The sequence below is a fragment of the Nycticebus coucang genome, chromosome 20 (genome assembly GCF_027406575.1).
Source record: "Nycticebus coucang isolate mNycCou1 chromosome 20, mNycCou1.pri, whole genome shotgun sequence".
Lineage (NCBI taxonomy): Eukaryota > Metazoa > Chordata > Mammalia > Primates > Lorisidae > Nycticebus > Nycticebus coucang.
Window position 1 is genome coordinate 54,213,425 of NC_069799.1, and position 24,939 is coordinate 54,238,363.

Genomic DNA, 24,939 nt, shown 5'->3' on the forward strand with positions numbered 1-24,939 from the left:
ATGTCAAGTCAGATGATGAGGGGACCCATTAATGAAATCCATAAAGTTCATCTTCTAGATCCAACCACTATCCTCCCACATCCTGTTTGATGGAGAATGGGCAGAGGACGGTCCAGGACAACACACAGAAGACACTTATCCTTTATTCGTTCTCCTTTTCCTCCTCGCTTCTTCCTTATCCTCCTTCTCCTTTTATTTCCTCCTCTTCTTCCTCCTCCTCTTCTCCTTCCTCTTCCTCTCCTTCCACCTCCTCTTCCTCTCCTCCTTTCCCCCTTCCTCTTCCTCGCCTTCCTCTTTCTCATTTTCTTCCTCTTCCTCTTCTTCCTCCTCCTCTTCTTCTTCCTCTCCTCCCTTTCCCCTTCCTCTTCCTCTCTCATTTTCTTCCTCTCCTTCCTGCTCCTCTTCTCCTTCTTCTCCTCCTTTCCCCCTTCCTCTTCCTCACCTTCCTCTTTCTCATTTTCTTCCTCTTCCTCTTCTTCTTCCTTCTCCTTCCTCTTCCTCTCCTTCCTGCTCCTCTTCTCCTTCCTCTCCTCCTTTCACCCTTCCTCTTCCTCACCTTCCTCTTTCTCATTTTCTTCCTCTTCCTCTTCTTCCTCCTCTTCTTCTTCCTCTCCTCCCTTTCCCCTTCCTCTTCCTCTTTCTCATTTTCTTCCTCTTCTTCCTTCTCCTCTTCTCCTTTTCTTCCTCGTTCACCCTCCTCCTTCTCTTCTCCTTCCTCTCCTCCTTTCCCCCTTCCTCTTCCTCACCTTCCTCTTTCTCATTTTCTTCCTCTTCCTCTTCTTCCTCCTCCTCTTCTTCTTCCTCTCCTCCCTTTCCCCTTCCTCTTCCTCTTTCTCATTTTCTTCCTCTTCTTCCTTCTCCTCTTCTCCTTTTCTTCCTCCTTAACCCTCCTCCTTCTCTTCTCCTTCCTCTCCTCCTTTCCCCCTTCCTCTTCCTCACCTTCCTCTTTCTCATTTTCTTCCTCTTCCTCTTCTTCCTCCTTCTCCTTCCTCTTCCTCTCCTTCCTGCTCCTCTTCTTCTTCCTCTCCTCCCTTTTCCCCTTCCTCTTCCTTCTTTCTCATTTTCTTCCTCTTCTCCTTCCTCCTCCTCCTCTTCTTTTCGTCTCCTTCCTCCTCCTCTTCCTCTCCTCTTTCCCCCTTCCTCTTCCTCCTCTTCCTCTTCTTCCTCTTCCTCTTCCTCTCCTTCCTTCTCCTCCTCTTCTTCCTCTTCCTATTCTCCTTTCTCTCCTCCTCCTCTTCTAAAATATACTGAAATTTCTTCAGCTAACATTTGAAGCCCTTAACAACCTGTCCACAACATACTGTTCTCAGTGGAAATGACTTGTTTCTCTTTCCATACACACACCACAGCTATGTGGACCACTGTTGAAGCTGTAAGTTTCTACCTTTCCTTTTATTCTCCTGAACTCCCTTGACTCGTGTCCTCCAGTCTTCTTCATCCTTCAGATCTCCTTTCAGATGCTATTTCCTCTTTCTAGCCCTCTTCATGTGTCCACCTGGATCACTGGCTCCTCAGATGCATCACTTTCATGTCATATATCAAGGCTGGCCCTGAGTACCTCTCATTTCACTCCAAAGAAGGAACTCTAACTTCATGAAATCTCCAGGAAAGGGGTAGGGAGTAGAATGTTTTATGAGAGAAGTAAAAAACATAATGGGCTTGGAAAAAATGTCCCTTTTCCTTTGAGACCTCTCTGTGTTCCCCCCACCACCTTTGCAGAACAAGAAAATAAGGATGGAAAAAAATTAAGAGAAAAATCAGGGAGTAGGCTGTGTAAGCTTCTCTTTAAAACAGAAAAGACATATTTTTTTTAAAAGAGGAAGAGGAGGAGGAGGGGAGCCAGAGAAATCACATCCATGACCTTAACCTTGTTTTTAAGGCTAAGATTTCAAAAGCTTGTTCTTAATTTTATTTCACTTGCTCAAAGTTAACATTTAGCAGGAGTGTCAGAGCATAGCCAATGTATGCACAGGGGACTGGGATTTGGGGTTTAGGCTTATAGACCTCACACTGTGAAAACAGCTGTATCTCTTGTGGGAGAAGGCACACGTGGACATGTGGAGAGTGCAAAGTCTTTGTAAGCATTATGAGGGGCCTTGGTTGCTATGCCAGTGGAATTCCAGCTTGCTAAGGCCAAGTATTTATTTCTGGGACCAGGGAAGCCTCACTAGTGTCACTAGCTGCAAAAACAGCTGTGTGCCTCGAGGCATAAAGTAAGCAAAATTTTGTTTCTTTGCTGAGGATAAATATTCATTGCCAGACCTAGTTTAGGCCAATCTAGGGATGTCAAACTTGAATAGCAGCTAACCTTCTGCCTTCAAAGATCCACATTATTATACTAAGTGTTTGCAGTGAAAAATGGTCTGGTAAATGAATATAATATTATAGAAATAGGTACTTCATTTGGGAGCTAAAGAAACTCCAGCAATGATCTGTACCATCAGGATATAAGCAGCTAGTTGAGGATTTGGGACCCTAATCACCTTTCTTTTCTTACAAGAAATATAAACAACCATCACTCTATTGATTATTTCTTCTCTTTTATGCCCCATGGTAATTTTGTTTACTTTTGTTTTTGTTTCCTGAGACATAGTTTCTACCCTAGGTAGAGTGCCATAGCATCAACATAGCTCCCAGTAACCTCAGACTCTTAGGCTCAAGTGATCCTCAGCCTCCTGAGTAGCTGAGACTATAGGCACCCATCACGATGCCTAGCTAGTTTTTCTATTTTAGTAGAGATAGGGTCTTACTCTTGCTCCAAGGTTTACATTTCTATGGTTACATTCATCAGAGTCAAACATACGCTATAATTGGGTATGAATCAGAAAACGGGGGTATTGTTTGATATATCTTTGTATCTTCTCAAGACCAGTGCAAAGGAAACTTTTTTTTTTGGAGACAAGAGTCTCACTTTGTCACCCTGGGTAGAGTGCTGTAACATCCTAACTCACAGCAACCTCAAACTCTTGGGCTCAAACGATTCTCTTGCCTCAGCCTCCTGAGTAGCTGGGAATACAGGTGCTCACCACAATGCCTGGCTATTTTTAGAGATGAGGTCTCACTGTTGCTTAGGCTGGTCTCAAACTCCTGAGCTCCAGCAATCTACCCGCCTCGGCCTCCCAGAATGCTAGGATTATAGGCATGATCCACCATAACTGGTGATTTTATTGAGAAGACTCTTAATAAATATTTGTAAAAGTAGAATTATGAGACTTGCTCAAGATCACATTCACATCTTTTAATTTCTTAATAATCTACTGTTGCACTCACTGTGATGAACAGAATATTTGTGGTCCCCCCTCCATACAACGATTTGCATGTTGAAGTGATGGTATTAGGTGAGGCCTTTGGAATTCATTAGGCTCCCAGGAAGCCATGAGGGTGGAGTCCTTCATGACAGAATTAGTGCCCTTATAAAGCAAGGAAGGAACACTAGACCTTCCTTTTTTTGCCAAGAGGGAGAACATGGTGATACAGTAGCCATTTGCAAGCCAGAAAGAGGGACCTCACTAGGAACTCAGTATGCTGGCACCTTAATCTTGGACTTCTCAGCCTCTAGAACCATAAGGCAGACATGTCTGTTGTTTCCACCACCTGGTCCATGGTATCTCACTGTAGGAGCCTAAGCTGACTTACAATTCTGTGAAATTAATTTAGAAAATTCACAGATCTCAACTTTTCAAATAATTTTTCATATGAAAATATCTTATTTCTCATGGTAACTAAATAAAATATGTTTCTTACTTTTATGAGTTTATTTACTGAATTAGCATAATGCTTCAAGAGTATGTTCTCCAATGCAGGGTAGTAACATTTGTTGCAATCCCCCCCTCGCCCCAGGCAAAGATGACAACTGTCTAAAATATTAGAGCAATGAGTATAATCTAGCTGCAGTTAATGTAAGAATAAATGGCTCACTGATAGTCAAATCCACTTTCTCTTACTATAAACAAACTCTTCTAGGCTGCCATATTTGTTGCTTCTTCTAAAGTGCCTTGAAGAAGAATCTAGAGTATGTTGAACAAGGATGGGTGTAGTTGTACCTTCCAGAGACCTTTCACAATGACCTACTTTTCTGCCTATTCTCAGCACCACAGTGCTTTGGTATGAACTCTCTAAAGCAGTGGTTCTCAACCTTCCTAATGCCATGGCCCTTCAATACAGTTCCTGTGGGTTACGACCCACAGGTTGAGAACTGCTGCCCTAAAGCAATGTGTGTACTATGGATCCTGCTCCATATATGTTCATCCACTAGGCAACATCATTTTGTTACATGGACAGGGAATAGAGAACATTTATCTGCAGAGATAGAATCACAAATAGATCAACAAAAATGAAGCCAATATGAAAAGTATACATGTATGAAGAATTTCACCGGGTCAAGTCAAGTCTTCCTGAGGCCAGACTCAATCATTCTGACCTTTGAACTCCAAGAGACAGCCTGTGTCTTTATAATAAATACATTATTTTAATCAAGCCCATTTGAGTTGCTTTCTCCTGTAATTAAAGTATCCTCACTAACACATCAGGTGGTGTGTAGCTAACATACGGGTCATGGATTATATAATAAAATCCAGGAAATCAAATCTCTAACAACAACTGTAAGAGGCCGTTCCTTTGCTTAGTATTGTTTGAGGATACACTCCTCCATCTTATGTTTTAAAAATTTAATAAAAAAAATTCTTTCGAGGCACAGAAGGGCCTCTTATGCTACAGATTTTACAGGTTTACTTGGAGAGAGTAACGATTTCCTGCTTACATTCAATTCTGGGTATCTCAAGGCTTTGGCAAATGTTTCAATTGAAAATTTTTAATTTTCAAAGTGATCCACTGTTATTTTTCACCGAGCCATCTCTCAGCCAAGCCTTCTGACGGACTTTAGGGCTTCAATGATTTCATGCAAAATGATTTTGTTTTGAAGTCTGGCATGTAACTTCTTTATTTGAATGTAACTGATGGATGTAAGCAATGTTTTCAGTGATTCTGAAAAGTATAGATAATCCTCAGTAAAGTATAGATAATCTGCAACAATCATATGTTGGGCTCAAATTATAAATGCAATGCTAGATAATGGGGATGTAAAGAAAGGGCTGATGGGTATGGAAATTGTAAGTCATGGCACTATGTACTAAGTGCTGTAGAAGGTGTGTTGAGGTCACTGTGCTGAGTGATAATTAACTTTATGTGTCATCCTTGCTAGGTGATGGTGCCCAGCTGTTTGGCCAACCATTAGCCTAGATATTGCTGTGAAGGTATTTTGAGATGTAATTAACATTTACGATCAGTTGCCTTTTAGTAAAGCAGGTTGCTCCCTAAAATGTGGGTGAGTCTCAAGTGCAGACTGAAATTTTCCTACAAAATAGGAATTCTACCTCAAGACTGTAATATAGAAAAACTCTGCCTCGGTTTCCAGCTTGCTGGTTTACTCAACATACTCAGCTTTCCTGTCCACCAGCCTGCCTTATATATTTCAAGTTTCAGCCCCCACGATCTCACGAGACAATTCCTTACATCAGTCCCTTCTCTTTTTCCTTCCTTCTCTTTCTTTTTCTCTATCTCCTATTGTTTCTGTTTGTGTGTAGAATTCTCCCAACACATATGTGTATTCTAGCACACAAGCAGTATTTCTTTTTCTTTTTTTTTTTTTTTTTGGCCGGGGCTGGGTTTGAACCCGCCACCTCTGGTACATGGTGCCGGCACCCTACTCCTTTGAGCCACAGGCGCTGCCCACACATCCAGTATTTCACTTAGTGGTTTATGTGTCTGTTTGTCTGTTTCTTCCTCTAGATTCCCAACTACTTACACTCTAGATGGCTTATCGCTCATGTTTATATTCACGTTGGCTGGCTTATTTTAGGCATGTAAAAAATAATTAAAGAAATAATATACGAGTAAGATTGTCTGAATGGTAATGAATTAAAAGTGTAATTTTCTTTTTTTTCCAATGAACACCATATTTCTATAATAACTTTGCTTCATTCATGATATCAAAATAGGCATCTGCTTACTAACATGACTGCAGAGTGGAGATCTCTGAAGAGTTCACCAGGCAGGACATACAAGTAGACACTCAGGAAAATGGTGACTTGCCGATTGCCTTGTTCACATCAGTGTGGTGGCACACCTGCATTTCTGACCCAAACTCAAGTGTGCGAGAAATGACGACTCTCTTTAGTTTCTTAAAATGTTCTTCAGTCTTACCATGAACCCTTCCATATCTTGCTGAGTTAGTAAAAGAGTGAATCACCTGGAGGGTGACCTGGAAGTGATACTGATGATGGGAAGAGGGGTGATGAGTAGGAAGTTTCCCAAACCCTACGTGATGCTACAGAGCAGTGATTTTCAACCAGTGTGCTGTGAGAGGATCTTAGGTGTACCTTGAAAAATTTTAAGGATCATTAAATTATTTTTGAAAGCAGTTCAAAGCACAGTAAGTATATTCCTATTTTTACTCTTTTTTTTTTTTATTAACAAAATTTAAGTGTGCTGTGGAAATTTAACTACAAGTTCAAGCGTGCCGGGGGATTAAAAAAAGGTTGAAAAAACACTGCTTTGGATCCTGAGGTCCTCTGAGTTAAGAATGAGCAGGTGCAGGAGCTCTTGGCCTCTGTCTTGTGCCCTGCTCAGCACCCGAGAGTCTTGGGTTAAAACACTGTGCTTAGAGCACAGCCTCTCTGTGCCAGACAAGAAAGAACCTTCTTTGTGGTTCTGCCACCTTCTCTAAACATATTATATCAGACTCTCACCTTTTTATAGTCCGTGGAGAATGCTATATTTTTTCTTTTTTGGTTCCCTCTAAAAGGACCCTGACATAATCTATGCCAAAGAGTGATTGATTATTAGGTAGCTCCTACCTTCTGTCTAGAAAAATAAACTCATAATGTACGGGAACATTAAAGCTTCCCTATATGTAATATGGGCTGAAAGAAAAATATAGCGAATGAAATCATGCAGAAAATTATTCTTCTATCATATATTATCTCTTATTCAGCAACTACAGCTGTGACAACTTACCTTTTTGGCACTTTTCTGTTCGCAAAAAAACACAAGACTGCAAATGTGATGTGAATCATCAGGAATGCTAGTCCAATACCCAGGAGAGTCCATATATCTGGAATTTTAAACCAATGGAAAAGGTAAATATACAATGAAAATTGTAAGAGACTAGAGAACCAAGGCATTTGTTTAGTCCTAATGCCACCTACTCTTCTGAGTGTGCTTGATGTCGGTAGCAGAAGGATTAGCCCGGCGATGGCATCGATTTCCTGTCCATCCTTGCTCACATCTGCAAAAGAGAAAAAATGAGATATTGGGGGGAAAAAAGAAGCGCAAACATATTTGAGCAGAACTGTCATGGGATAAAATGATGCACGTCAATGAAAGGAGATACCAGGCGTGTGGGTAACTTTGATAAGAAAGCAAAAATGTCAAGCCAAAACAAAAACAAAATCAAATTTTATTGCTTCGCATTATTGGGTAAGATGGTGCTTTGTCAATATTTATCTCCTTCTTGATTTTATAAGGTGGGGATGGGGTTTCCTTGTGCTCCTTTCCTGTTTTCAAAAATGGACTCATTTTTCACTAGTGTTCGATATCACTGTACTTTCTTTTTTTTTTTTTTTTTTTAGAGACAGAGTCTCACTTTATGGCCCTCTGTAGAGTGCGGTGGCCTCACACAGCTCACAGCAACCTCCAACTCCTGGGCTTAAGCGATTCTCTTGCCTCAGCCTCCCGAGTAGCTGGGACTACAGGCGCCCGCCACAACGCCCGGCTATTTTTTTTGGTTGCAGTTTGGCCGGGGCCGGGTTTGAACCCGTCACCCTCGGTATATGGGGCCGGCGCCTTACTGACTGAGCCACAGGCGCCGCCCCGATATCACTGTACTTTCTTCATCATCTGTTTTGGACCAGAGTGTTAGCACATTTTTCAATAGTGAATAGATTTAAGTTCTTTCAAATAACCAATAAAGCACATCCAAATGAGAGATTAACATAAATATAAACCAGAGGATGCATTTGTTTCTCATGACAAAGGGGTAATCTTTCAAGTTCTTAGATTTGGAATCAGATTAATAATCTCATTGGATGTTCTAGTACAATCGCAGACCCCTCATTATCTTTGTTTACGTAGAGACATACATAAGGAAGCTTGTGACTTTGGTATGAGTAGTTTCAGAAACTCCAGTATTAAAGAGAGCCTATGTTTCTAAGGAAGATGAGGTTTATTTCTAACCAGGAAACACACAGGAATTTTTCTGTGTGTTTGCACATGGATGTGTGGGTGTGAAGTTTATATACACACACTTGATTATCAGAAATATCAGGCAATACATTATAATGGGCTTGGCTGACTTTCCTGCTAAGTTCATGGTACATGTTACAAACAAACAAACAAAGAATTAAAAACTAGCCTTGGAATATGTATATTTAACACCCATGTTTTAAAAGCAAAGCTGCTTTAGCACACACTTATTGTATTTTTCTCTCAATCTCTCCTTTAAATTTGAAAATGTGTATGCTCAAAGTCAATTCTTTCACAAAACCAATCAGCTTCATAAATATAAAAAGTTTAGAGGTTCAAAGAGGCCCACTAGAATGCCTTCTTCTTTTTCTTAGTAAATATTCTTTAAAAAGTAGAAATTGAAGATAATGTGATTGTTTTAATGTTTCTGAAATTCAAATAATAATAAATTACAAGGGATACCACAAATTTTTGAGATACACAAACATTAAGAAATGTAAAATCATTTTGATTATGGTATCATCTCAGAAAAATCACTGCCCTCTGTGCACTTTCGCATCCTTTAAGCAACTTTTAAAAACACTCTTTCTATTCATTTTCTTCAAATGCCATAAGCTCACTTTTGGAGGTGTGAACAGCTTCTTTGGGGGCTGGAGAACCTTCTTCTGCACATGTGATTATTTTACTGTAGGGGATAGGAAATAAAGCTATGGGGTCAGGTCAGGATTGTAGAGGGGATGAGGACTCTCTGGGGACTCCAGGAACCGAATGGTAATGTCGTCTGTGCATCATTGTCATGGGGCAAGACAGTTCCCCACAATCCTGTCCTTAGGTACACTGTTAAGTGCCATCGAGCAGTGACAGTCCTTTTATCCTCCAGAGGAACAGTTGTGACATGTTCTACAACTTTCTTTGGAGAAGAAAGTTGCCACCATTATCTTTCTGTCACCTCAGGGCAACTTCAGTTTTGTTGCTGAATTTTCATTATGCAAAAAAAAAAAAAAAGCACACTGTCGATGGAAGCTCATCTTCTGGATCAGACTGGTAAGTCCACATTCATCACCAGTAACGATGTGTCTAAACTTCCCTGGCTTGAATCTGACCAGCATTTCATTACACCATTCAATACATTGTGCTTTTGCTCATAAGTACAATGCACCATTGGGATAAAAATTTCCTGACTTGAAGATAATCGATTGTGCAGGATTTTGGACATTGTGCACACTGCCAGGGATCCAATATGTGGTGCCACATCCACGTCCTTAAATGTCACTCAATTGTTTCTGAGAACCATTTTTTCCACAGTGGAGGCTTCCCTCAGTTGCCGTGCTGGCCAGGCACTTGACACCCACTCCTCTCCCTACCCTGCATTGAAGTTCAGCCTCTTCTCAATTCTTGAAACCACTGAAAAATCATCACAAGGAAGGAGTAAGTTCCTTACTGCAACCAGTCAAGAGTCCATGATTCCTTTAACCCACTTTTAAAGTCAAAGAATATCATCCTTCAAAAGCGCTCTCTTCCCAGCTCCACAGCAGACGCCCACCAACTGCAGCAGGGATGGAACAAACGAAGCCCTCCAGTGGCTCCAATCAGCCCAGCAAGTTGAAACTTGCACAGGTGAATCAGAACGGATGCTGCTGTTCAGACTGTTATTTCTTGGAAGTGAAATAATGGACCGGAACACAGTCTGCCTCAACACTTTCATAATGAGCTTTGTAGAAATACTGAAGATTAGGCGAGTGATTGGCTTGGATTCTCACCCCCCCTTAAGAAGCGTTCCTTATCAGCCCCCATTTGAAGCCTGTCAGTCTTTCGCACTTGCACATGTTGGTGTGGCCCTAAAATAGGGGACATGTTTTCATTCTGGGTTTATGGAGCTCTTTTAGATTTTGAAAGTGCTACTTTTCCTGGCATCTTAGATAAATAGTACTTATTTAAATTTGCTTATTAAGATAAATTTCAGTGGAAAATATCTTCGAATACCAGTTTAAAAAAATCATGTAATTTAGGGGAAAACCAAACTACATGAAGAAGCAATAGGAATCCTCTCCCTCCCTCTCTCCTTTTTCTCTCCCGCTTCTCTCTTCGATTGCTCCTTCCCCCTCTCCTTTCCTTCCCCTGTCTGTTATTGTATCTTTCTATCTACTGTCTATCTGTCTATCTATCTATCTACCTATCTCTATAACTGATGGTGAATAAACAGAGCATTGAGTTTCCTGTTCTTTTGACAGTTCTTCAGAGAGTTAAACTAGACTGAAAACATCTTGTTAATTTTACAGAAAATAGTTACAGATATTATGTTGAAAAATCAAAATAAAAACAGGAAATTCACTTTCAAATTGATAAAAGTTTATCAATAAAAATAACAGAAAAATTTGCTTAGAATGGTTTGGTGCCTATAGCTCAGCAGTTAGGGTGCCAGCCACATACACTGAGGTTGGTAGGTTTGAACTTGACCCAGGCCTGCCAAACAACAATGACAATTACAACCAAAAAATAGCTGGGTGCTGTGGCAGGTGCTTGCAGTTGCACTCTTGGGAGGCTGAGGCAAGAGAATCGCTTAAGTCCAAAAGTTTGAGGTTGCTGTGAGCTGTGATGCCACAGCACTCTACTGAGGGTGACAAAGTGAGACCCTGTCTCAAAAAAAAAAAAAAAAATTGCTTAGAAATAAACTTCATCTCCCTGAGAGGCAGGAGGAACTCTCTAACACTGGACTTTTTGAAGACCACCCACGCCAATGCTACAGATTTCAACCTGTATGTCCCCAAATAAAACAAAAAGAATGGAGTCTGGGTGGTGCCCATAGTTCAGTGGTTAGGGTGCTAACTATGTACACTCAGGCTGGTAGGTTCAAACCTGGCCTGGGCCAGCTAAACGACAATGACAACTGCAACAAAATATAGCTGGGTGTCGTAGCAGGTGCCTGTAGTCCTAGTTACTTGGGAGGCTAAGGTAAGAGAATTTCTTGAGCCCAAGAGTTTGAGGTCGTTGTGAGCTGTGATGACACAGCACCATGGCGACAGCTTGAGACTTTGTCTAGAAAAAAAAAAAGAATGGAGTCCTCGTAGGAAGTCTGCCTTCCAACAGCTGCATAAACACATGATTGATTGATTTGGTCAAAGAGCAATTATGTCATATCATAAATCAAAGTGACATAATCCTATCTGCTAACATCAGAAAGTCATAGGAAAGGAGCTACTGTAAGGGCACGATCAGCAGGTGTTAAAGACGTTCAGTACCTGCCTCTTCATTCCTTCCTCCTACTCTGGGGGGCTCTGAGGGGTGGGGGAAGGGCACTTTGTCCCAGTGTTACCAGAATTTCTTTCTTCAGTAGCTCCTGAGTCTCAGGGATTCAAAGAATGAACTCATGGACCCCAGGTCAGTGGTAAGATAGGATTTGTTAGATAGAAAAAAATATAGAGGAATAAAAAGTACCAGAGTTTCTGGCAGAGGGGAAGACCCAAGTGGGAAGTCTCTGCAGGGGTGTTTTGTCTAGGGGTATAATGTCTTGAGAATTACATTTGGCCAGGATTTGTTGTTAATGAGCATATTGATGAATGAATGAATGTAGTCCCTCCAGCTCCGGGCAAAAGATCAGGGCGTTCCCTTCATGAAATTGCCCAGGCCTAGGAAAACTGGAGTCCCCTGTCCAGCCTTCAATGGGGGAACCTGTATCCCAACTTAATCTAAAAGCTTCAGTTTATACACCATGTTTTCTGGGCCACATGCTGATCCTCTAGCGGCAGAAGTGGAGAGGGAACATTGAGGTAAGCCCTTAACAAGCCAGCCTTATTGTCATGGGTGAATTTATTGTAACAGAAAACTGAGAAAGCAAAAGAAGCCACTACATAACCTCTGAGCCACAAACCACTGAAATTCCACACTGAGTACCAGTGATTAACATGTTTGGACTAATTTCTTCCATGTCTAATTAGCTCCGGCAGGTTTTGTAATATTTACAAGTATTAGGAAGGGCTCATCTGAAAAAGAAAGATAAACATCCCACTCCCTGAATGCATAGGAGACTGTTTTCTTAACATGAAGAAGAGAAAGGGAAAAATAAAATACAATTAGTTTCTTTCAGCTATAGACAACACCTTAATCCTTCCTAAATTCGAACAGGTCTTTTGCTGTTCATAGGGTATAACCGAGGAGCTATTGAAGGAACAGATTTCTGAGTGTGCTGGTAACACCCATTCATTACTCACTCACTCCTGGAAGAAAAGTCTCCTCCCATCTTTGGCATCATTCACATACCCGCCCAACCCATTTGGCAGGGAAAACAAGTGAGGAGCCACACGTTTTCCAGACCTGTGTTCACAGACTAATTGGGTGCACACTAACTGAGGTTTACTTTGGTCTTGATTTGTTCTAGTAAATCTACCGTAATAAAATTATGTTTCATTTATTTATAATCATCCTATTAATTCTAAAGCAAAATAAATTAAGTGCTAATGCAGAGATGTGGTTATTACATACAACTGTGGGCATCTGCCTATTCAGATTTAGATCCCATTATCAATGTAAACTGGATAACCTGACCTAACACTTGTCACTGATCTGAGACGACCTTTAACAAAGATAAAACTACAAAGGTTCCTAAGCCCATTTTGCAATATGACATTCCAAGCATCAGAAAGAAGAGAAGAATTTTATGTTAAAAAAGTCCAGATTCTCATATCCACTCCTTTGCTTTATCTCGGCCTTGACAGGCTCCTCAGCGTCGCCTCCTAAATATCTCAAAGCTATTTCCTCCTATCCTTCCTGTCAGGTGGTTAAAGACCTTCATGGCTCTAACAGGCTCCTAACTGCATTTCCTGCCTCCAGATTGAAGTCACCTGGTGTTAAGTTCCCTAATTAAATCATAACTGTATACATATACTTGGTACAATGTGATGATTTGATATATAATGTGGACACCCCTTTCTTCCATGTCTAATTCGCTGTGGCAGGTTTTGTAATACTTGCGAGTATCATGAAGGACTCGTCTGAAAGAGAAAGATAAACATCCTTCTCTCTTCATGCATAGGAGCCTGTTTTCTTAACATGAAGAAGAGAAAGAGAAAAATAAAATACAATTAGACTCAGCTATAGCTGAGTTATGATTAACATAACCAGTTTGATTTAAGCATTCCACATTATATATCAAATCATTGCATTGCACCCCCCAAATGTATACAGTTGTGATGTAATAAAAATTAAGTTAAAAAAGAAAAGAAAATCTTCAATACTTTCAGCTTTGCCATCGCTCGGAATCTTGTCAGGATGAGGTGGCCTTACACAGGGGTCTCTTCTGATACTGGCCTGCCTCTTGCTGATATTAACTAGTGTGATCTCAGTTCTCCTGCAGCTCCCAAGTCCTTGACACTGATTCAAAGTCCTTCCACCCAAGAGACAAACTCTTTCATATTTCTAGAGCCTTCTGCAACATCTATGTTCACTGGCTGGAAGATGGCTTCACTTCTTACTCATCTGGCTAACTCACCTTGCCCTTAAGGACAAAGAACAATCTAGAACTTTCCCTTTATGCCTTTGCTCAACTTAGATAGACCATCTGCAAACTCTTCTGATAGCACTTAACCTCACAGTGCTCCTCATCAGTTTTCTTACAAATCTTCTTATAAATTTTTGAAAATGGAGTCTACACCTGTTTGCTCGTGCATGTGCTGATTAGCACAGCCCTGTGCATAGATGTTTGCTAAAAACATTTGTTGTCGTTCTTGGATAATGTGTTACAGTTACCAAAGCACCTGGGGGGTGGGGGTACATATATTATCTCGTTTAATTATTGGAATATGACTTTAGCATGCATTAGAGTCACATAAAAGTTTGGTTAAAGCACAGATTTATCAGCCACTCCCCAGAGTATCTGATCAATTAGGGCTGGGGTAGCTCAAGAATTTCACATCTAACAATTTCTCAGATGACGCTGCCTTTGCTGGTCTGGGGGCCACACTTTAAGAGCCACTGCCTTAGAACATTCCCTTCAAGGTTAAGTGTTATTATTCCCAATTTGCAAAGAAAATTGAAGCTCAGGGACTGATAGCTTTGTTAAGGAGGGAATTCAGGACCTCTGGCCTCCTTTCACTGTACCATATGAATATTAGTGAAATATTTAGTGTATTTATTCCAGTTCTTCATAAAAAGAAGTTTCACATCTTATCAGATCTTGCGCTTAGGAGATGATGGTAAGTTGAAAATGCAAATCTTCAAATCCCGTGCTCCTGGGCAGTTTTTTATTGCACTTTCCAGTTGACTTAGCAGCTGCACAGAATTGCAAATGTAGGAAGCACATTCCTACTTTATTTCTAATTATTACAGCACAGTAGGAATAACTTTAATTACTTAAGTAGAAACAAAGATAAAATGTCTTCTGTTTCCCCTTTGTTCCAAAAGGTTAGTGGTGTGATGTGGTAGCTAAAGTGATACTAACAAAAAAAAGGGCAGCGCCTATGGCTCAAAGGGGTAGGGCGCTGGCCCCATATGCCGAAAGTGGTGGGTTCAAATCCAGCCCCGGCCAAAAACTGCAAAAAAAAAACAAAACTCCTGAAGTTGGTGTTGTGAGATATTTCTTCTGCCTTTTTTCCAGCTGCTATGAAGTAATATTTCCTAGGAGTTGAAGGAGGGAAAAAGACAAAAAAAAAAAAAGACAAAATAACAAGGAAACTAAGTAACAATCTCGGCAACTGAAAATGGACTGTACATCAATAGACTCTAGTCTAGGTTTAAGATGAAGAAGGCGAAGGCTTTATATTTTTGCTGCAAAGTGTAGTCCTAGCAAGAAATAGGTTTTTGAAATTTTTCTTCTCTCTTCATATGAAGTCAGAAAGAATTTTCCTTTACAACATGTATTCTCGGTTCCATGAGACCTGTTTCCTCTCTGGCATATTGACATATACATGAAAACAGACAAACACACCACAATGGAATTGAAGAAAATTAGAAAGGATGAGCAAGGTATTGCTGGGATCTAGAAGGGATTTCCACCAGTCACAGTATCTGCAAAGGTGAGGATGAGAACCTGGCGGGCTGTGAGACCCCCTTTGACTTTTTGGTAACACGAGAGTCTTACGGTACGGGAGGCCCATCCTCCAATGGCTTTCTGTTAAATGGAGGGAAAAAAGTATAAACTCTCAACTCTTTGGTTCATGAGTAATTACTGAGCACCCCTGTTTGCTAGGCCTTTCTGTAGGTCCTAGGCATCATAGCTTTCTGGTCCCTGAGACAGGTCATGTTGCTTCCTAAACATACTAAGCTTATCTTACCTTAGGGACTTAAAGGTTGCTATTTACCATGATCAACGGCCTCCACCCAAACCCTGGAATATCTTGCATGCTCACAGAATTGTGGTCTTAGGTCAAATTATCTCCTCTCAGAGAAGCCTTACACCACAGCCATCATCTGCTCCCCATCCCTTCCAAATATTTGCTTACTCTGATTTCCTTCACTGCATTGGTCACTATCCAAATGTTATGCACACACACGCACACATGTACAGATATATCTACACACACATATATAGTGTATATATGTTTACACATTTAAAATATACTAGTGAGATAATATTTACACATTATGTGTATATATAAACATGGATGTATATTATACCACAAAAAATAGAGATCTAAAAACCTGAATGAAATGAATGACTTCACAGAGATAATATAAATCATAAAAGAAACACAGGATCTCAAAATCCAGAGCCGTTCAATGACGCGTATAATATTGAAAAAGGCATAACATGTGCTTCAAGCTATGATATTCTGCTATTTTGTTCTTTTAAAGTTTTAAGAAAAGGCAATTCTCATGATATAAGTGCTGCTTCAGAAAATAAATAAACTAATATTTGCCTGATAACAGAAACTCAAAAAATTTATGTACCGAAGAAAACCTAAGTACTGCGTCGTTTATGGATGCCAAAATCCTAAATAAATTACTGCAGTCTGAATACGAGAGGGTGTTGTGCTGTGGCGTTTGGTAAAAACTGCTTCTTCCTTCGGTATGTGGCTTTAATCCATAAGGAAAAAGCAAATCAATTTGTGTAAGAAGCAGAGAGCCTTGTGGGAGAGAAGGAAAAATACAGTAGAAAATCTCTTGTCCTGAGTTATCGACAGACTACCTCCAATACTATTTCTACCTCAAATCACTGCACTGATGTGCTGTCTTAAGCTTTTCAAGAATAAATAATCCTCATATTATACATCACTCTTCTAAACAGATGAGTAACAATCAAAACTCTTTTGTTAGTATTGAAGACTCTCCTAAGATATTTTCTGGACCTGATCAATTTACTGGGGGACTTTCTCAAATTTTTAAAGCAAAGATAATTCCCAGGTTATGTGTACGCTTTGCATGAAAAAATGAAGGTCATCTAATAGGTTTCATACAGTTGCTGATCTCTGCTGCATGGATCACAGGCAAAATCATAGATTGATCTTAAAGATGTGGAAAATCGCAAAACAATATGGTAAAAGAATTTCCAGTTAAGGAGGCTAAAGAGGAGACAGTAATCCTGTATATATATATACATATATATATATACACACACATTTTAAGAAAAGAAAAATCTGTATTAAAATTTTAACACTAAAGTCACACTTGACTTTGGCAATTACTAGAGATATAAAATGCAATATGTAAGGTAAGAAACATTATTGGAATACATTGAGTATTACAATTTTAATACAGTTTTTTTCCCTGTTCTTAAAATGTGTATTGCAGGCTGGGTGCGGTGACTCACACCAGTAATCCTAGCACTCTGGGAGGCCGAGAAGAATTCTTTGTGCTCTGGAGTTTGATACCACCCTGATTAAGACCAAGAACCTGCATCTACTAAAAATTATCCAGGTGTGGTGGTGGGAGGCTGACTTTGGAGAATGAGGTTGCTGTGCGCTAGGCTGACACCATGGCACTGTAGCCTGGGCAACAGAGTGAGACTGTATCAAAAAGAAAAATATGTCTACATTATTTTGGCACCCTCTGTATATGTAACACATCTAATTCAGAGGAATTATATTGATCATATGTCTTTGTTGTCAGATTACTCTACGATCTCTTAAAACCTCACCCCTTTGGGCAAAATGAAGAATGACCCCCTTTCATGGGTGACGACTGATGAAGATGGGGCTACAGGGGCCAGCTGGAGGTGGTGCAGAGATGGAATTGCAGGGATATGCCATGGATGATGTGGCTAGCAATGGAAGAAAAATGATTCTGTCGGGGCTATTTCCTTTTGTAAAAATCTCATAAATTTTAAGAACAACAGGTCATTTACCACTTGGCCTGGGGATACTCTGGGTGGATAGGGTGAAAGAAAAATTGGAAAAAAATGAAGTCAGAGCAAGAGATGATACAAAACAAAATAAAAAAAGAAAATGAAAAGTATCTTCCTCTTAGGTTTGATAGCTTCAGTAACAAAATAAATCCTGATATCAGGTGATTTTTGCCCCAGCCCATGTACCGAGCCACAGGCATTTCTTATTAAATTAAAAACATATAGACTTTTAATTATTTTCTGTGCACTCTACCACATTTGCCAAGAAACAAATATACACTAATTTTTGGAGAATATACAGACACGTAGCATGCACTGGTTGAGTTTACAGTGCTAAATATTTAGCTGTTTTTGTAGCATGCTGTTATTTACATATATAGCATTCTACAAACACAGGTTGGTACAAAATAATAACTTGTATGCCTGCATTTTATTTGTATCATATTTTATATGAAATAAAAGGATTTTTTAAAACTTAGATTAAAAAAATTGTTCAAGTAACTGTCATATTGTATGTTTCATAGTGTACGGCCACACTTCTTATGCTAAAACATCTTTAAAATATTATTGTGTTGTTTTGAAATAAAGATGTTAGATTTGACTCATTTGGTCAAAAATATTTGTTAAGGGCTAGGTGTTCATCCTGCAGTTTGAGGTAGCTGTACAAGAGAAGTCTTTGACCTCATGGAGTTCACATTTCACCGAGGGGAATATGTGTCTCTGTGGAGAAAAACAATAAAAAACATTTGTGCAACTATATTTATGATGAAACCAGAGAGGTTGCAGTGGCAGTTCTTAAAGGATGAATTTGAGATGGTGAATGTGAACAATTCTTTCAAGAAGTTTTGTCATGAGATGGAATACAAGCGGGTACAGGACAGGATTGTCTAGTTCTTATTTTAAGGTTGGAGATACAAGAGTATGCTTGTTGATAATTGAGTAGACCAGTTACTAGAGAGGCTGGTCTCTGATAAAGGCAGCAATGGAGTAGAAGAAATTCCTAAGAAGAGGAAAAGGAATGATTCCAGAGACCGTGAGAGAAAAGTCTTGGGAAAAATTTTGGAACAGGACAACTGATGGAGGCTACTTTATGGCTTGGGTGCTACAAACAACTTGGGAGGCCAGGTGCAGTGGCTCACACCTGTAATTCTAGCACTCTTAGATGTCAAGGCAGGTGGATTGCTTGAGCTCTGGACCTCATCTCTACTAAAAAAAATAGAAAAACTAGCCAGGCATTATGGCAGATGCCTGTAGTTGGAGCTACTGAGGAGTCTGAGGCAAGAGGATCACTCGAACCCAAGAGATTGAGGTTGCTGTGAACTATGATGATGTCACAACACTCTACTCAGGGTGAGAGAGTTAAGACTCTGTCTCAAAAAAAAAATACATATATAAAATAAAATAAAATAAAATGAAATGAAACGACTTAGTTCTTTCATAATGAACCTCTCAAAAAAAATTAAGAGTAAGTAATTGGCCGATATGGGCCCGTGGGGTGGGCAGATTGAGAGGGAGGGAAGAAAGCATCATTGGGAATGATTTTTAATTCTCAGAGAGCACTCAAGGTAGAAACCTGTAGTTCATTTTTAAGCAGTGGGCTGCAGGCGTGTGTGAGGTTATACCTGTGTGTGCAGTGGGGGGCTTTTCACTATGTTTATATTTCCATTCAGGTATTTCATGCATATTTTTCAAAAATTGAAGTTGCACTACATGTCCTAAGTCCCAAAGACAAGTAATTTTAACTTCTTTAACTGTTTCTTCTAGTGTGACCTCTGTTTTGTTATATCTGATATACGTAAGTGTGGTTCTTTGATTTAACCACTTTATTGTCACAGCTAAAAATGTCTTTGTATTATAGAACCAGCAGCTTCTTACCAACTTATCACCTCCTCACAACCTCTTGCCACCACTTAATATAATAAAATTTGTCTTTAGAGTTTATAATATTACTACATAAACATTATTGTTCATTGCTGAGTTAACAGCATATGAAGATTAACTATCCATTTACTTTTCTATCTGTTTTTTTTTTTTCTGGAGTTAATTATCAAGTTTATTTTCATTTGCTGAGTTTGCCATGCTTTGTGGTTAATTCCTAAACTCTGCACAACTTCTCAATACTATTTTCCACCAGGTTAAAATATCAGATCAACTGCTAGTAGAACTTATGAAAGAACATTTTTGGAAGGGGACAACCAAAGCCCTCTCTCTGTCCCTTTGTGCCAATCTTGACTACACGCTTCCGAGGTCTCTTCCTCAAGAACTTCTCTCCAAAATCAGCTGGGTGTAGTCCCAGACCCCATATCTTCCTCTTCCCCAGTTTCCTCCCTCATTGCTAGGGTAGAGTTAACTACCATAGGAAGTTGACTTTCAAAGACCATTTGTCTAAAAATGCCAAGATGGTGGTCAATGTTTAGTTTGGTTGGCTTTGGAACTCAGGTTCAAAAATTATGTAACCTCATAAATCAGACATTGTCTTCCAGCTACCTCTATTATTTTCTAGCTTCTAGGTTACAGCGATTCTCTGATTATTCATGAATATTTATATGTGAACAGTTATACTCGTTCTCAGGGGCCTTCATCAATCTGGAGAATCACTGGAATCACTGTGACAAAGCAATGCAAAGCAAGAGATATTTAATTAGATCTAATTAATCATTAAATTAATAATCTAAATGAGCAGGCAAATGGAACTAGTCACCATGTTTCTTTTTTTTTAAATTTAAAACTAGCATTTTAGATAGAAGAAAGGCATTCCAGCTAATTACAAAAAAAAAAATCCCTGAACCAAATATCAAAGTCACTTACCAGGCTGAGAAAAGGCAGTAAATTTGGCTAGGGACCTCAGGAACCGAGGAAATACATGTAGATGAGTTGTGTCACTGTTTTTATTCATTTGTTTGCTTTTTGGTTACCTCTTATCTACCCTTGCCTGGGCAGCAGAAAAGACCACAGCCCAGAAATGTCTATGTGGGCAGTCAATAAAAGTTTCTCCCAAAGCCTGCAGTACTCTCTAGCCACAAAACACTGGTTAACAGTAGCCCACCAGAACAGAAGCCTTTAAACCATATCTACCTGTTGACCAGGCCAATGCCAGAGGAAACCAACCCCTGCCTCAAAAAGTGAATTCTTCTGAAATGCTCTGAAAGCAGTTCACTTTTTTCACAGACTGAGAGCCTGAGAGCTGTCAGCTGAGGGCTGAGGGAGCTCTGTGGAAGCTTGGCAGAGCCCTTACTGGGGAACTGGGTTCTGCTGTCTCTTCTGAGAGCACACCGAATATCCTGCTCTAGGGCCACTCAACCCAGCCCTGGGTACATTCTTCTACAAAGAACTACAAAGGAACTCTTCTCTTGAAGCTTTTACCTTTACTCTTTCCAGAGCAACACCGTTACCTCCTCAACCCACTTATCTACAGATTAAGGGTGATCACAGAGAGTTTTCAGAATTTTTTTGTGACTCATTGTCTTTACCTGAATTGCTTCTGTGACGGAAGTGGCAAGGGTGATAGGACAAGCCACGCCTTGGGTAACCACAACCAGAAATCCTGTTTTACTAAGGTGTACACAGAACTGCACAAAACACGAGCAGACAGAAGTTCTACAACTTGACTTTTCTCTTTCCTTGAATAACTGGATGCCTTTGAGTAAATCATTGACATTCTTCAATACTTTTGTCTGTGCACACCACTGTATATCCTTTACATTTCAGAAGTGCTATGAATATATAACTGTTTCAAGAGCAGAAAAATATTTTAAATTCTTCAAAAAGAATGACAGTATATAAACTCAATAATAACACTTAATTTTATACAATAGGCAAACAGCTAGTTTTAATTGGTGTGCTCTTTGAGAGTTTAAGTTAGGTAGAGCCTCAATGAATATTTTCATCTAAAAGGTCCTTCAGCACTTCCTTACTAGCCTTGATTTTGCTGTATTTTGCTTCAAATTATAATGTATTCAATTATAAATACCATATAATTGAACAGTGCCTAGCCAACAGCAGAAATATACAATAGAGCCCTGTCCAACTAATTCTTTTCTTTCCTTGACTTAGAACAGTACAAAATCTTTTAACATTAAAATAGTCTGATTGTGTTGACAGATGCTACAATTTTAATATTAATGAAATGAAAGAATGAAAGAATGTTTTATTGAAGGTATTTGTATGTTGGAAAATGGATTAAAAAATCTCAATTTTTTAATCTGAAGCACCTATTTTGTCCATCTAGGTGTTCAATATAGAGGCAACATTTCTGTCAACAGCAGGTGAAGCTGTTTTCCTTGGCTTACTTTCTCTCGGTGATTGCATTCTTATAACTTTCAATCTGTCATTTGTTTTTCTTTTTGCCAAAGACATGTTATGAAGTGTGTACGGAACGATGATGTTGAAGGAACTAAAGTATTTACCAGCTCTTCCCACGTGGAAATATAACAGGGTCACATTAGGGGAAATATAGTCAAACAAGCAAATCCAATTGCAAACCAGTTCTTGAAAGAACTATGATAACTGTGGCTAATTAGGCTTCTCTGTGATGAAAATAGAAGGAAGTGGGAAAAAAACCTTTTAGAATTAGTGCCACTGATATTTTGATAGGCTGCTATTTATTTTGTTTGATTGAATGCTTATGGGAGAAAATTTTTTGTGCTTTCAAGTGATTACAATTGCTCTGGACTCTAAGCAAATCAAATTGAAATAAAAAAGAACTACTTTGCACATGGAGAAAGGTGAAAGTAGTTTATCAAACAGTTTGGGCATTTTAAGACAATACCCGACTTCAGTAAATAATGACCTGAATAATAATACCCAAATTCTGTGAGTTCCTACCATGCTGTCCTTCCACTTCCATGACATTTGTCAAGCACACATAATGACCTGTTTAAATGTGTTTTCTCTCCTTGCCTGTAAGACCCATGAAGGCAGCAGGGGTGTCTGTCTTGTTTATTGATTTTTCTGCAGCCTGCCATGGAAAGCACTTTGTGGTCATTCAATACACATATTTTGAATTCAATTGTTTTGAATGTTATAGCTTCTTATGTGGATGTATAACCTGGAATGTAACCCAGAAGAAGATTGATATTTCACCTGTTGCCAGGGACTGGGAGAAATTTCTTCAAATCGTAAAAGAGGTAGATTAAAAATACCCAGGATTTGACATAGTGTCTGTATAATCAAACTTTACTTCTAAGTTCAGAGACTGTGCCTAACAGAGTACAAAACATCATTTTATGACTGCAAGGTGTGTTTTTATCTCTATGTCCTTTTTGGTGTGTGTGTGTGTGAGATCCTGAGAAAGCAATATGGCGCAACAATACCCAAAACACAGGATGACTTGTGTGATTCAGCCCTCAGATCTAGAGTCACTGTGGAACGGAGTTAGGGAGAAATCCTGAGACTCACTAAGGCTGTACCTAGTATCTTATAAAATTCAGCATCTGTTATCCACCAATTTAATGAATCAGAGGACAGAAAAACAGGGAGAGGAGAGTCTCTACCTTAGTTGACTATGGAGTTGAAAATGGGACATTCATCACTGGACTGGAGATGAGGGTTCAAATCACCAGGCAGAAATAAAACAGGGACATGAGTACATTATATACTCTATTTATTGACCTTGGTCTATACAGAAAAAGAGAAAAATAAAATATGCAACTTCAAAAATTATATTACAAAGAGATGAAAAGTTGCAAGAAACATTATCCTGAAAATATAGGTGGGGGTAATGAATATAGAAATAGGGTTTCAAAAAATAACTGCTTGAAGAAGAGAATAAATGTGAGCCTCTCATCCCATGTTTAGAAGAAAAAGATAATTACTTAAGGTTTTTATGCTTCAGTTTCCTTATCCATAAAATACATAAAGACTACAGAAGACCTACTTCTTAGGGCTTTAAGTCTTAACACATTTAATTCATGCAAGTGCTCAGAATTGTACTTGGTACATATTAAGCATTCTATTAATATTTGCTATTATTATCATAAATAAATGTTTTATTAAGCTCCTCATGTATGCAGTGTATACTTCTAATTAACAGAAATATAAAAGCTAAAGCAGCTGACATGCTGATAAAAATTTGATCACATAACTGGTAAATACCAAAAGACTGAAATAGCTAGGAAAGAGCTCCCTGTCCTAAAATAACCCCTTTTGCTAAAGAGCAAAAAGTAGGAAAATACACTGACTCGTCATTTTTATGGTCAGCTTGGTAAACAAGAAACTTTCTATGTTGCCAATTAAAATACAAGATAAGCAACCATTTATCTTCCAAAGTAAATGCGTGGCTCAATTGATTTTTCATTTCTTTTTTTTAACAAAAAAAAAAAATGAGAATTGTTTTTAATGGCATCCTTCCAGACCAATCTCTGACTATTTTCAGAGATATTTCAAGAGAGACCTGGAGTGCTTTTCAACTATGACCAAAGTTACAGTGAAAAATAAATGGAATTAGAGGTCATTAAGTACCATGGAAGGTAAATACAGAGAATAAACATTCTTATGAAAGAGAATGGTTTTCTGGTCCAAGTCCCTGCCCTCCATCCTCATTTACATGTAAGGAAACTAAAGACGGGGAAGTGAATTAACTGGGTTGAAATGACCCAGCTCCTTACTAAGCAGCCTTTAGAGCTCAGTATAGAGATCTCTCTAATATCCCAAACTCGGTGTGTTTTAATTACTTTGCTTAAAAATGGAATACAAATTGAAGAAGATTTCAGTGACCTAATTCTCACTGAGGCTCATTACACTCCTGCATCTCAGAGTTAACAGCATTTGTGATGTCTGCTCTGTTGGGTTCTGCTGTGAACTGGCAAGAATATCAATAATTTATGTGTAAGAGCCTTGAAACCTGACTGTACACAGCTAAGAAAGCCTTATTACTTTATGCATATGAAGTCTGGCAATGAGGTTTGTGAACTCATCCTAGGAAAAGTGCTACATACCTCGTTGCTAAATATCACTCTGCTCACCTTTGAGGTACTCCCCTTGGGAAGCTATGCCCTGATGCTGGCGCCTAGTCCACCCTGCAAAGCAATTTTGGAACTCTTTTCCAGGAATGGCCATCAGGGCTGTCATTGTATGAAGTCTGACAGTTAAGTTTGCCAACTCATTGGCCTCATTGCTGAATAGCACTAGGTCACCCGATGGTCAAAAGGAGAGTACTTCGAAGGTAATTCACCGTCTTTGCAGTCATTTCTTGACTGGATTTGCAGAGGTTCCTGATGTGTACATCTGGAGGAGAATGTACTTTTACTGGGTTCTCCTGGGGAAGCTACTCTGAACTCTTCATTCTGAAGATCAAGAAAAGCAAAGTCCTGAGGATTGGGTAGGGGTCTTGTTAGGATGTGGCCAAAGGGAATGAATTTAATAAAGAAGACAAATCCAACTAGTGTAAGGCCAGCTCAGTCAACAACGCAAAAGCTGAAGACAGG

At 39.3% G+C, this 24,939-nt stretch overlaps 1 protein-coding gene across 1 annotated transcript in view; it reads right to left on the minus strand.

The window, feature by feature from the left end:
- The window catches only part of MALRD1 (MAM and LDL receptor class A domain containing 1), a 513,794-nt gene that overhangs the window by 20,983 nt on the left and 467,872 nt on the right, over positions 1–24,939 (minus strand). The window contains exons 37-38 of the mRNA XM_053573250.1: positions 7,206–7,285; positions 7,015–7,111 (exon numbers count right to left, since the gene is read on the minus strand). Coding sequence (XP_053429225.1) covers positions 7,015–7,111; positions 7,206–7,285 — 177 coding nt within the window. The remainder of the gene's footprint in view (positions 1–7,014; positions 7,112–7,205; positions 7,286–24,939) is intronic.